At 37.1% G+C, this 13,644-nt stretch overlaps 1 protein-coding gene across 1 annotated transcript in view; it reads left to right on the top strand.

Moving 5' to 3' along the window:
- LOC148939592 (uncharacterized) overlaps positions 1 to 13,644 on the top strand; it is a 72,773-nt gene that overhangs the window by 34,536 nt on the left and 24,593 nt on the right. The window contains exons 6-8 of the mRNA XM_089107134.1: positions 422 to 595; positions 4,716 to 4,936; positions 10,447 to 12,962. Of these exons, the coding sequence (XP_088963260.1) occupies positions 422 to 595; positions 4,716 to 4,936; positions 10,447 to 12,962 (2,911 nt within the window). The remainder of the gene's footprint in view (positions 1 to 421; positions 596 to 4,715; positions 4,937 to 10,446; positions 12,963 to 13,644) is intronic.

Raw genomic sequence — 13,644 nt, 5'->3', positions numbered from 1 at the left:
GGTGAATAACGATTTAAACATTATTAACAAAAATAGCTAGTAGTAATATAGTTTTTTTTTACCAAAATTGCTAATTCTTTAAGTTAATGTTTCGTGGTTTAACGCTTATCAAGATTCAAATTTATTTATAGAAATGATTGTTGCTATTTCAATTCACATGTAAAGATTGGATCTTTAAATAAAAGCAAAGGTGGAATAGACGAAGACAAAAATAATGACGATGCTCGGCACCAAGGTGGCTCTAAAATCAAATTTGAATAGAGCTATTTTGGTTAAATAGAATTGGAATAGAGCTAATTGGCTACTAGCATGCAACAAGTTTTGGAACTAAATGAAAGCTGAGGTAATGAATGTGGGATGAGAATTTCATTGTATGTATTGTTTATATATTATTATTGTTTATTGTTTAAATACTTCTTAGGCGGCTACATCGCGTACGCGATCTACAGCAACTACTCGTCGAACAACAAAGAAGAAAAGAAGAGTTAAACATCAATGTCAAATAACAAAAGCCAAAGATAAAGATAGAAAAGGCATAAACGGAAAAATTAAGAAGAGGAAATCTAAGAAATGGTGTATTAAAAGAATAATTCAAGTAAGTGACATATTATACACCAGAAGGTACACAGAAAGCTCATCCCACCCCCCTCCTTAGTCGACTCCCTAAAATAAATTAAAAAAAAACACAAAGATAGATATATACGAAGCCTCTACTTTCCCCCTCTTCCTTCACATTTCCCTCTCCCTCCACCTTTCCCTCCCCCTCTCCTTTCACGTTCCCTCCCTCCTCTCACGCTTGTGTATGAGTATAATTGTTTGTTAAATGCAGGTTTTAAAAGGGGACCCTCCTGCATTTTTGGATTCATTGAAACTAAACTATTTCCCCGACACTGATAACTGGTAATTATAACGTTGCAACGGCACTGCAGATTTTACCCTTTGTAACGGGTAGATTGGAAAAACTGTCGCACCTTGTATAACTGGTAGTTTCAGTAAGTCTCAGCCATTCACTAATCTTCATGTATGAGAAAATTGTGCTTAGCTCTACAGGGATATCTGAACCCTGAAGCCACATAAGTCTTTCTTGTCATACGATCCGTAGGTTTAATTTAAGTGGTGACAACTTTTATGCGTAGCTATGGTAAGTCTTTCCAAAAAGTGAGGGTAACTTCTGTGGCGCTGTGCAAAAAGGGCACAAGTCCACTTTTCCGAAATGAGTTAAGCACAAGGTTTGAAACAGCTCGAAGAGACCTGTCAATTTTTCTATTCAAAATGGGTGTATCTTTAATCCTGACTGAGTTAAAAATTTTGCCAGAAGGGCGTCGGGCCAAATTCATGAAAAAACATTACGCGAAAAGGCCCAGTTTTTTCTAGATGATTGAGCCCTTCTGGCAAAACGGGAATATCAAAATCAACGTTCGTGCCCTTTTGGTAAATATTTCATAGGTCCCAAACACGAGGTGATTCTTAAACGTTTCGGAATCTGATTATATTGTTCTATGCCAAAGGTATGGCATAAGTTATTGCTATTCTGAAAGATTCCGATGGAAGTTTTTATACTGATTTAGACTGTTATCAAAGAGAATTAAAGGGCAGTCCGTATGCCACAATGAAGAGGAGAAAGAGAATAAAAGGGTAGTCCATATGACACAGTGAAGAGGAGAAAGAGAATTAAAGGGTAGTCCGTATGACACAGTGAAGAGGAGTAAGAGAATTAAAGGGTAGTCCGTATGCCACAGTGAAGAGGAGAAAGAGAATAAAAGGGTAGTCCGTATGACACAGTGAAGAGGAGAAAGAGAATTAAAGGGTAGTCCGTATGACACAGTGAAGAGGAGTAAGAGAATTAAAGGGTAGTCCGTATGCCACAGTGAAGAGGAGAAAGAGAATAAAAGGGTAGTCCGTATGCCACAGTGAAGAGGAGAAAGAGAATTAAAGGGCAGTCCGTATGACACAGTGAAGAGGAGTACAGTGTTCATAGTTTTCATAGTTCAAATATCGGGAAGAGTGTCTGTGGTTTTTCTCAAGTCTATCACCGTTTCCTGGATTATGTAGGCTGTTCGGCCAAAATGCAATGGGAAAATAACAGAAAGCTAGAGACAGTCACAAGAGATTTGAAAAAGACAAGGTTACATAATATGTTAGACAAAGTCTTATGTCTCCTAAAAGCAGAAAATTTCAAAACTAGGGAGGTTTATAAAGTGAAATCTCCAAAGTGTTATTAAGATAAAACGTCATGTAAAACAGTTAATGAAATTTTTGGATTATGTATTTACTCTGTGCTCAATTGCTGCTCACGTTAAAATATGCAGTATCTTGAAATATTATAAACGGGATCATAATTCTTTTAATAAAGACCACGGGAGTTTATAACATTCAAAGTATTGATTTATCAGTCGATTTTTGGAAACTTTCATTTTTATGGCACAAATGAAACGGTGTATGTTAACTGGTTCTCTCAGAGAAAAACTCAAGTTTACCAGAAATTTGTTTCCTCCAATTTAATTAATCTAAAGAACTCTACCTCTTTTTTATGTTTATAGCTACTGTTCTGCTATCTGAATTATTTGATCTCCGTTTCATGGCCCTTCAGCCAGGAAGTGCAATGGCAGGCTGAGGCTGCACATCTTGCGCTTACGCACACCCTTCCTACTTACTTTCCCCAGATTTCTCCAGGTACCCATTTTAGAGTTGGGTAGACTCTGGCTAAGCTTACAGAGTCACACCGCTAACCATCGTCCCAAACCCAGTAACCGGTGACACCAGGAATCGAACCCCCTCCCTTCGGACAAAGGATTCGAATTTTAGCTCGCTATCTACTCGGCTAGGACTCGGTTCTGCTTATTACTGAAAAAGTATGGTTGATTGTTCTTCATATCTATCTCGTATTTAATTGAGCTGTAGAGCTTTGTACCATTACTTAGAATCTGTCTTTGTTTTAAAAATTATGGGTGGCTAAATTTAGCTGTAGCTCAGCTAATTGAATGAACATCGCTTGCATTGTCTTTTGTCCATATAAATGAGATTAGAACAGACATTTGTTGGGGGCTAAATTCAACTGGTTGTTCGGTTAAAGACAAAGTCTAATTCATGATTGTTCATTTGTGTATTGCATGTAATTGGCATGGAAAACTTTTTTCTTCGGGCCTTCTTTATATAGTTAGTTAACTATAGTTTCAGTTTCGCTTTTTCAATTTATATGACACAGAATTCTTCTCGTCATGCTAGTAAGATCAGAATGGACCTAAGTGATGCTTCTGATCCGCTTTTTTTGTGAATTTAGTGATTAAAGTAATTTAATGGACCCAAAGAATAATTTTCATAATAATTTAGTTTAAATAACTTTATCTGAATGCTGAATTTTATTTTCAATAACTTTAATTTGAGCTATTGAGGTTGCCTCTGCTTTATATTTGTTGCTTAGCCAAATTTGGTCAAATCTGAAGCAGGTTGTAGTGATGCATGCATGGGTCAGAACAGGATTTTCTATTGTTGCCGGAATGCTGTCTTACTTTTCATCGAAAGTTGCTGCCGAAGAACTAGAATTAACTGACCAGATGTTTCTGGAACCTGGTCACATCATCTAGAGTGTGATTTGGGACCATGCAAGGAAAGAGAAAGCCAAAAAAAACAACATTCAAGTCAACATGCCTGCTGACTGGGCAAATATAATCAGGACTGTCAGAGGCAAGATAGCTATGAATGTTCCTCAGATGAAAAGGAACATTTGATTTTACTCAATTCTTCAAGAAAATCTTTGTCATAAGAAATATAGACGTTGACAAATAAGAGTTCAAGTGGACTGAAATTTGCTTGTTTCGGCACACGAAGGATTTAGGAATAATGCAGTGCAAAATTTCCCACTAGGAAAACGAGCCATTTCGAACCATTAGTTTACGAGAATGACGCCAAGTTGCTACCATCCCGGTTCTTCTCCAGAACTGTCAGAACAGCCATGCTATCAGCAAAGCCAGTACGATTACCTTATCTCTCTTCTTCTCTTCATTCCAGAGGATCTTTACCGGCTTTACAGAAGCCTTCCGTATGATAGGGAGCTTCTCGGGTTCATTGCAGACAAAGCTGAGATTTTCAAAGAAATGATGAAGAATGATCGTTATTTGATTGGTGTTGGTTCATTTTATGTATTGAATTGACGATTTGTAAGTGAAAATTAAAAATTAAAAGGACTGAAGTCGGAAAATTATCGTTAAATTGAAAAAAAATAAAAAATTTTAATTGTCGTTTTGCTAAAAGAGCGTAAGTCCCCTATCTTTTTAGTAACAATATTTTCAGCAATTCAAATATTCCCAGCAAATTTGGCTCTAAAAGTGAACCAAGAATCTATCTTGAAGGCTTCAAATTTCTCAAATTTGATTTTTGAGAAATTTTTTTATTGTTTTTGCTCTCCCGTAAAATTTGGAAGAGTGGACTTGCGCTCTTTTTGAAAAAAAAACCTCAGACCTAAAAAGGTGGGAACTGGTGCTAGTGTCGAAAAAATCACAGCGCCATCTAACGTTTGGTGTCTCTTGGCATTTTTTCATGCTTTGTGACTGTTTTTCATTCAGAAAAGAAATCAGCCACTTATTATTGCGCGAAAAAATACTAGAAAACGCCAAATGCTAGATGGCGTTTTTTTGCTCATGCTTTTGACGGTAGCGCCGGTTACCTTACTTTTAAGTTGTGATGTTTGCTAAAAGTTTATTTGCTGTTTTTTTTAGGTTATGCTTCGTCGTGATCATGTAAAATCGGTCAAGGATCGGCTTTGTAAACAATTAGGAATTATATTACCCCGTCGAAGTGACCCAAGTACTCTGATTGCACCGCCTCAGACTCTCACCAAAGGAGTGGAGGTATCTCTTTCTCAAAGAAGAGCCTATGCTGGAATACCATCCCTTAGCATTGTTGGACAGAGGGATGCTCTTGATTACTATCCTTCAGGGTAAGCTTTCTCTTTTTTCCTTCTAATTTGATGCAAAAAAAAACACACATGGTGCCTACGGTTCCAACCATAAGACGGTAGTGAGATCTGAATATTGCTTTTTTGCTTAAAAGTAAAGAGGGAAGGGTGCAGTTTCAACAAATTTAATTTTGTGAAAAGATTTTCTCGGGTGAATCATAGCAGGACCTCTTCACCCCCAGGTATGAAGTTTGGTTCTGTAGAGCTATGATCTATATCTGAGACTCAGTGTTCTTACGATCGCTTTCATTGTCCTTTGAAAATGAAATAAAAGAGGCCTTAAATTCAACAAGAGAAACAGAATCACAGTTTTATATAAAAATAGATTCCTACATTGGCTATAGTTTTTTTGAATTGAAATTTAAAAAATGTGCAACTGACACTATAATTGTGCAACTGAAATGTGCAACTGAAATATTAGTACCGCAAACTTAATGTAGGTGCTGATAAAAAATTCAAGTTTCTCTTTTAATTCCTGCTTTAATCATTTTGTATTTTTTATACACCGTAAGGCTCATTCATCAACTATATACCATCAGGAAAACTTGTCCAAAAAGTGGTGCTAACAGCAAAAAAAGTAGTATATTAAAATATTTAAGTCAGAACAAAAAAAAAAAATATTATCAGCCCCCTCCCCCCCCTCGGATTCTCAGACAAACTTGTTTCTTTATTTAAAAGAAACTAATATAGCAGGTGAACGATTCTAACTGGAATTAGCTTAGATATCAATTCAATTCCTGGAAACTTTAACGAACCGATAATATCGCAAATTAAATTGGGTGTGCCATTCTCTAAAACCTTAAAAAGAACCAGAGTGTCGTTTTCGCTTCCCTAAAAGAATAAAAGTCACAATGTTAATAAAGCTTTAAAAAAAAAATAGAACTAGACCAGGGGTTACTACTAAAAGTTTAATTAACCTTACTCAACCACTTTTCAAGACGGCAAAATACTTGTAAGCATTTGAGAACTTGGACATGTTTGTAGCTGAAAGATTAATAGACCATTCGGTTCGCCGTCCAACGCCCTTTCCTGATATAATAATTGGTACTGTCGTAAGTTCCCTCTTGAAGCCTTTTATGTAACAAATGTGTTGCTAACGAGTTCCTAAAACATTTTTTATCTTGCATACCCTCCCTAAAAAAAAGAAAAATCTAGCCTTTTTTTTTCACTGAGATATCTTATGTCTTTAAACGAGGAATTGCTGTATGTTTATTTTTCTTTCTTAAAACAGCATATTAATTTATTTTTTTTTGGAAATTGGTGTACTAACATTTTTTGGTGTGAAAAAACAATCTAGATAGATCACGAACTTTGGAATTATGGATTTTTTGAATTTTGGAATTGGAAAAAATAACAATTAATGATACAATTTGTGTGGTCTACTATTGTTCCAAGGCTCTATCCGTGATTTTTGTTCGGGTGAGGAGGAGGGCACAAAAAAACTTGCTTTGTGCATTTTTATAACGTTTTTACGAATCGGACAAACATTAGGGGAAGTCAAACTCCCTACCCCAACCCTATAAAACGGCCTTGTATTACCACAATCCGCTTATTAACCACCTATGGGTTTGCAAAAAGCTGTATGCATTGGCTTGTGGCCGATTAGCCTCATGCCCTCGGATTGTACAGCGGATAAAGGTGCACCTATACACTCTGGGACTGTAGTTGAAATCTGCCTGTCCCAAGGCCTTCTAACCCGTGGAATAAACATAGCCAAAAGTTGAAAAAGGGAAAGCGTAAACAAAGCCTTTGTCAGCGAAGACAAAGGGAAAGAAGTTAAACCGAAAAAACAAGGAAAGAATCTAGAATCAAAATTGGATGAAAGCAAAAAAGTTGGAGAAATATATGTAGAATCCTTTTCCTTGTCAACTCTAAGGATGCTTTGTTTTTTATATTCGTTTGATTGTTCTTCTTTTTCTTCTTACTAGTCATAGACCTGTTCTTTTCAGCATTTAACTCTTTACTTTGTTATTGGATGCGAGTTTGGCTTTTGACAGTAACTTTGTGAGTAACTTTGTGGTGTGATTCATAATAGTAATTGGCTTCAAAATCGGACTGTGAGAGTGTGAGTAAATTTGAACGTGCAACAACCTGTAGGCCAACCCAAAAGTCAATACTGCTACTACCAACAGCTCACTGCAGCACCAAGCCACCTGAGGCTAACATAGCTGCACAAGCTCCTCCTCCATCCTAATTGTGTCGCTTACTAGGCAATAATTTTGTAACCAGGTTTGAATTCCCCCCCCCCCCAAAAAAAAAACATAAATTGTCTTCGTTAAAAATAAAAAAAAATACGTGTAAACGAATTTTTGATGCGTTTTGTAAAGTTGAAAAGCTGAAAAAGTTGAAAGCTGATGCGTTTTGTAAAGTTGTAAAGCTGAAAAGAACGACACTCTGGTTCTTTTTTAGGTTTAAGAGAATGGCACACTCAATCTAATTTGCGATATTATCGGTTCGTTAAAGTTTGTTTGATTAATCGGACTGAGTGAGTAAATTTGTGAGTAACTTTGTTGTGTGTTTCATAATATTAATTGGCTTCAAAATCGGACTGCAACACGTTCAATAAAAATAATAATAATCAAGTTCATAAATTCTAAATACGAATTCATGCATTTGAGAAGTTGTTTATTTCATTTTTTCATTTCATTTCTTTAGTATCATTTCGTGCGGCATGTAATACCCTAATCTTGATGATCAGTTCAATCCTGCAAATATTCAAACAATGTCCAAGATGCTCAGAATATACCCAAAAAATATTCGAAATTCAACTCAAATAATGATCAAATGGAGCAAAAATTTCTGAACACCAATTTTTTCTTTTGACAAGTTATTCATTTCGGCTTCACTTTATTTAGTTTCTTTTTTGCTTTCTTTTTGCTTATTTGTATGTAAATACACGGGTGAAAGCACTGCAAAGCAAGACCAGTCAATTCTATTCAATTCTACACTGCCCTGATGCTAAACGCGCATATTAGTTTTTGCCAAAAAAATGTTATAAAGGGAAAATTGCTTCAGGTCAAAGATCGAACTGTTAGATGTGACGAAAAAAATTTGAATGGTTATAAAAAATTAAAAAGGGGGTTTTGAAATCTAGAAAAATATATTCAAATGAATTACAAAAGTTTCAAAAATCTGTGATTTTTTGTGAAAAAATGTCTCGAACACACTTCTCCATTATTTGTTTTATTGATGTCATTAACTTTTGTTAGTGACAGCCGTCCGTCCTAGCCGAGTGGATTGGTGCGTTGGATATAGGATTCTTTGTCCGAGAGGGTGAGGGTTCGAAACCTAGTCTATCCAATTATGTGGTTTGGGACGGGGTCATTGGCGTGACTCTGTAAGCTCAGCCAGAGTGCACCCAGCTCTAAATGTGTACCTGGAGAAATCTTTGAAAGGTAAACAGGAAGGGTGTGCGAAAGCTCAGGATGGTTAGCCCCCAACCCCCCATTGCACTTTCTGGCTGAAGAAACGAAGATCAGCACCGTTTCTTCTTCAAAGAAACGAAGATCAGCACCGCCGGTAGGGACTGTAAAGTCCAATGTCGTAATCTTTACCTTTTTGACTTTTGTTAATCATACTTTGACTAATCAAATCCTGTTTACGTGGCCTCATAGTGACGTCAGGGTGAGCTTTTTGCGAGCTTCTCTAACGAGAACCGTGACTGGAAACGGCCCAGAAGGGTGATCTTGAGGAGTGGTGCTCCTTGAGGGAATTATTGCCTAGTAAGCGACACAATTAGGATTGAGGATGAGCTTGTGCAGCTATGTTGGCCTCAGAAGGCTTGGTGCTGTAGTGAGCTGTTGGTAGTAGCAGTATTGACTTTTGAGTTGGCCTACAGGCTGTTGCACGTCAACGACAAAAGCTTGTAAGAATTGAAGTGCGGTACTAAACCATAGCTTCATTTTAGAAGAGGGATAAAATATAAAAGAGCACAAATTAAAATATGTAAATCTTCAAACCTTAAAGGAGAAAAATTAGAATAAGTAAAGAAATTAAACTTAAAACAAAAAAATCATCGTAAATAAGTATGGTTTTGGTGCCACCCCCCCCCCCTCCCTCCCATTCCACCCTCCACCCCACAGACTGGTGTCAATTCTTTTGGCATTGGTTAACGAGGTATAGTTCCACTTACCTCCCGAAAAACTTCTTTTAGAACGATGGCTTTGGATACTGCAGTGGTGTTTGCTGCAGTTTGTTTTAAATTAAGCATGTTGCCTGATATACCTTGTTGTGACATGCTAGGTCAGATTAGGGACCTCTTTCTTATACCCAGCTGGTATTACTATTTTATTTTGTTTATTGCGCTTTGCTATTTGTTTATTTGAGATATTGATTTTATTTAATTCTTTGAGTTTATTTTATTGAGCAGTTTTTTTTGTTGTTGTTTTTTTTGTACAGTACTCTTAACAAAACTACTTAAATATAATTTTCTTGAATTTATTTTCTAGGTTTAATAATGCGTAACAATAGGTTACTAGCTATACGTTCGTAATCGATGGATAGAAAGAGTATGATCTAAGCTTATCATTGAAATTCTGCCGTCTGCTAATCAAGCTAGTCGTTAACTAAGTTAATTATTAATGTTATTGAGTCATTTGATAATCATTTTAAAATTGTTAATTCAAATTATGTGCTATCTAAATATTAATGCCTTATAAGTGCCAAATATTAATGCCTCCTTCTACGTGTAAGAATGAGGAGGACCACATAGAGTGTTGCATTTTATTTTAATTTTTGTTTCCTGACGAAATTGCTACTAGAGACAGAAAAAACTGTCATTAATTGGATTTTTCTTTATTTTTGTTAATTTGATTGTGTCGCAATTTTTTATAAATATATATATTTATATATATATTTATATATATAAATATCGTATATTTATATATATATATATATATATATATATATATATATATATATATATATATATATATATATATATATATATATATATGAATGAATGAATGATATATATATATATATATATATAATAAATCGAACTGAACTGTTTGAGCCGTTAAGCTAATAAATATATTGCAATCATCTAATTAATTAACATAATTAGTTAATTTAAATGCTCATTAATTAATTAATTTGTTATTGAAACTAACAAAAATTAGTGTTGAGTCGTTTCTAAAATATAGAACGTATACAAATCGTTAAGCGAAGAGTAGGTCGAAAAAAAATACCTATAGGTTTTTAAAATGGTTGTATTATTTCTTCTTTTTTTTTATATCCCTCTATTTACACCATTTTTTAGGCAAAAGTTTGGCTATACGAACCACATAACCTAATATTAAGCAAATTGCCTTTAAAGTTGAATAAATCCCATACATACTGTTTTTTGTTTTTTTGTGTGTAACTGTGTGTGCGTGTCTCCGAACCTAAGATTACTCTTTGACAAACCTTTGGCGTTATTTTACTTTCATCGTTGCTCTCGCTGTAGATAATTTAAAGTTAAACTTATAATCATATCACGTTTTTTATTTTAGATCTGACGATGAAGCAGGTGGAGAACTTGGTTTAGTCTCGAGGCGTCCTAGATTAGAGCGCAGTGCCATTGCCGCATTAATTAGACGGAAACGTGCAGCAGCTCCAGTACTGCCACGCATCGAGCCTAACAATAACGCACCCACAGATTTGCTTGGGTCAATACTTGATTCTCAAGCTCTCTTGCTTTCAAAAGATCTGAGTAAAGCTGTTGAAATAAAGCCTGATGGTACTTTGATCCGTAAAGCCGTGAAAATGGAAAGTGGTTGTATCCAACGTCACCGAGAAAAACCGCGTTTGCAGATTGACAACACTGTCAGTACTACAAAATTTGATCAAACAGTTCAAAAAAATAACGAAAGAGTCGATCTGAGTTCGGAAAGTGCTCCAGTAAAAGAATCTCATGGCGGAGGTAACGGCAGTCGTGGTGGAAATGCACCTCGTGGCCCTCCTCCTGTTAGAAATAGTTCACCTCAGCAAAATCTTACTATGGTTAGAGAAAGGAGCAGTTTTTCTAGGGGTCAACAAAACCATGGCTTCGGATTAGGAGGTGAAAGGCCACCAGGAATGTTTATGAGAGGTTCACTAGAAATGGATCTTCCACGGATCCCTTTTGGACGGGGTAGAAACCAAAACGAAGAAAGGCAGAGAAAGTTTAATGCAACTGATGGCGATATTGATGATCGATTATTGCGTATTCCAGGCCGTGAGGGTGTTTTTCCCGAGAGACAAAACGAGCCAATCTGGAGTAGAAGAGAAGAAGGGCCACCACGTTCAGAATTTCTTCAAAATGAGTCTTCATTGTCAAATAGATCTATTAGGCCAGACTTTTTAGAAGGACGGCTTTTTCGTCCTGAAAGGCCGCAAAGGCCACCATTTGAAATGTTAAGCGAGTCGCCTGCTAGGTTATCAATGCGACCACTACTTTGCCCAGAAGGACTGCGGCCACTACTGCGTCCAGAAGGACCGCGGCCACTAATGGGTCCAGAAGGACCACGGCTGCTACTGGACCCAGAAGGACCACGGCCACTACCGCGTTCTGAAGGACTGAGGCCACTTCTACGTCCAGAAGGGCCAAGGCCCCTGATACGTCCAGAAGTACCTAGGCCACTATCTAGTGTACATTTGAATGATTTTCTTGATCAAAGGTCATCGTTTGGTAGGCCAACTGGAGGAATGCATCGTCTAAATGGATCTGACTATGAGGAACGATTTGCTGATAGGGACTCAGACACTGCAGAGTCGCCTGACAGAAGAAAGTCCGATTTTGACTCTAGAACTTCAAGATTTGATGAAGAATCTGGACCCGTCAGGAATGCCTTTCCCAGTCCATCTGGAAGCTTAAGACCACCTTTCGAAGCAATACTGGGAGAAGGTACAAGTAGGATGGAACTGAATAATGATTCCGGGTTTCTCCTGCCAAAAAGACAAGACGCGCTTCCTAGTCCAAGAAGTAGTTTGCAGACTCGATGTCCACCAACTGATGGACCGGGACGGATATTAGAACCAATATCACACCTTTCTCGAAGTCACCCTAGAGTCCAACAACCGAATAGACTTCCTGGACTTATGGATCTTGTCATGGACCAGCCGCCAAACAGAAATTCTGTCTCAAGTGGGGATAGTGAGTTCCCACGATTTCTAGATCCTACTAAACCTCCTGATGTTGTCAACGAAAGACCAACTTTCTTAAGTCGGCCTCCGTTTTTTGAACGACCTCCTGATCTTGTTCAAGCCCGTATTGCTAGTGCAGAAGAAGAAAATAGGAGGCAGCCTTCTGATAGTGAACCTGATGGACGACCAGAAAATGAGGCTAGTAATTATATTCATCAGAGTTTTGGTCAACCTCCAACTTTTTTTAATTTTCCTACTGGTGTGAGAAGGCCAGCTTCACAGTCCCCATTTGGCCTTCCTTTGCCTGCATTGCCACATCGTAATGAAGCTTCCTCTCAGCCAGATTTGATACCTCAGCTCCCTCCTTTTTTTAGTTCAAATCAATCAGCCCCACCTTTATTTCCCTCTGCTGCAGCAATGCCGTCTGTTGATGAGCCAGAAAAGGACTATTATGACCCGTCGGAGGCTTTTGATGATGACATAACTGATATTCCTGTTCCCGACAATGATACTAGCGAAATTCCTTTACCCAGTGTTGATACAACTATATCAGAACAGGAATTTATTCCTTTACCTGCCGAAGAGACCTTAGGAGGCTCACCCATACCACTGCCAGAGAAAACCCCAAGTTTAGATACGGAAAGAAGGAGCTCTTTGAACGCTGTTGCCTCTGCGCTGTCAGCAACGACACGACGAACCGGGACTATACAAATTAATATTAAATCTCAACAAGCTAAACAAGAAGAGTTTGTCAACGCAATTAGTAAACTAGCCAAGGCCTCGCTTGATACAATAGTTGCAGAAATGAAAAACAAAGAATCTGATCATAGCGGGGAAGAAAAAGAAGTGGAAGTAATTGATATGTTTGACAGCGAAAAAAGTGACGCCGGAACCCCTATTATAGGTAAGAATTAAGAGAATGAAAACTTATTAGAATGCTAACTGTACTTTAACTTAATTTTAAAGGGAAATAGTGACTGATAGCGGCACTGGCAGCGTAGTGCTATTAGACGTTAGAAGTTAGTGCTGTTAGATTAAACTTATTAGAGTGCTAACTGTACTTTAACTTAATTTTAAAGGGAAATAATAACTGATAGCGGCACTGGCAGCGTAGTGCTATTAGACGTTAGAAGTTAGTGCTTTTAGATTAAACTTATTAGAGGGCTAACTTTTCTATGGAAGGTTAGACGGGAAATATAATATTAAAATTGTCGCTTCCTTCTTTTCAAGTGTATAAAAGCGAGTGCCAGTATGTCGCCAACTGGTTTTTAGTCTGTATTCCATTTTATTCAAAGCTGTTGTACTTTTGTATTTGAAAGAAAAGTTTGTCCTTTTATTTCATTAATTAAAAAATCGTTTTCCACAAAATAAGTTTCTCTGAAAAAATTAAACAGTTCAGCTTAACCAAAAATGGGCCAAAATAAAGTGAAATAACCTACCAACCGTGAAACTGCCACAGATCAGCATCAATAAATAAGTAAAACCAAAAACAAACAGAAATAACAGTAAATAACCGAGTCAAACTGAAAACGAGCTTAAGTTTAAAAAGAAAATAATGGCTGCCAGTGACACCGGCAGCGCAGGGT

The sequence above is a fragment of the Artemia sp. Qi Xiang Cuo genome, chromosome 21 (assembly GCF_049724085.1).
Source record: "Artemia sp. Qi Xiang Cuo chromosome 21, ASM4972408v1, whole genome shotgun sequence".
Classification (NCBI taxonomy): domain Eukaryota; kingdom Metazoa; phylum Arthropoda; class Branchiopoda; order Anostraca; family Artemiidae; genus Artemia; species Artemia sp. Qi Xiang Cuo.
Note: the sequence above shows the minus strand (reverse complement) of the source record. Positions and strands in the feature narration are given on the sequence as shown.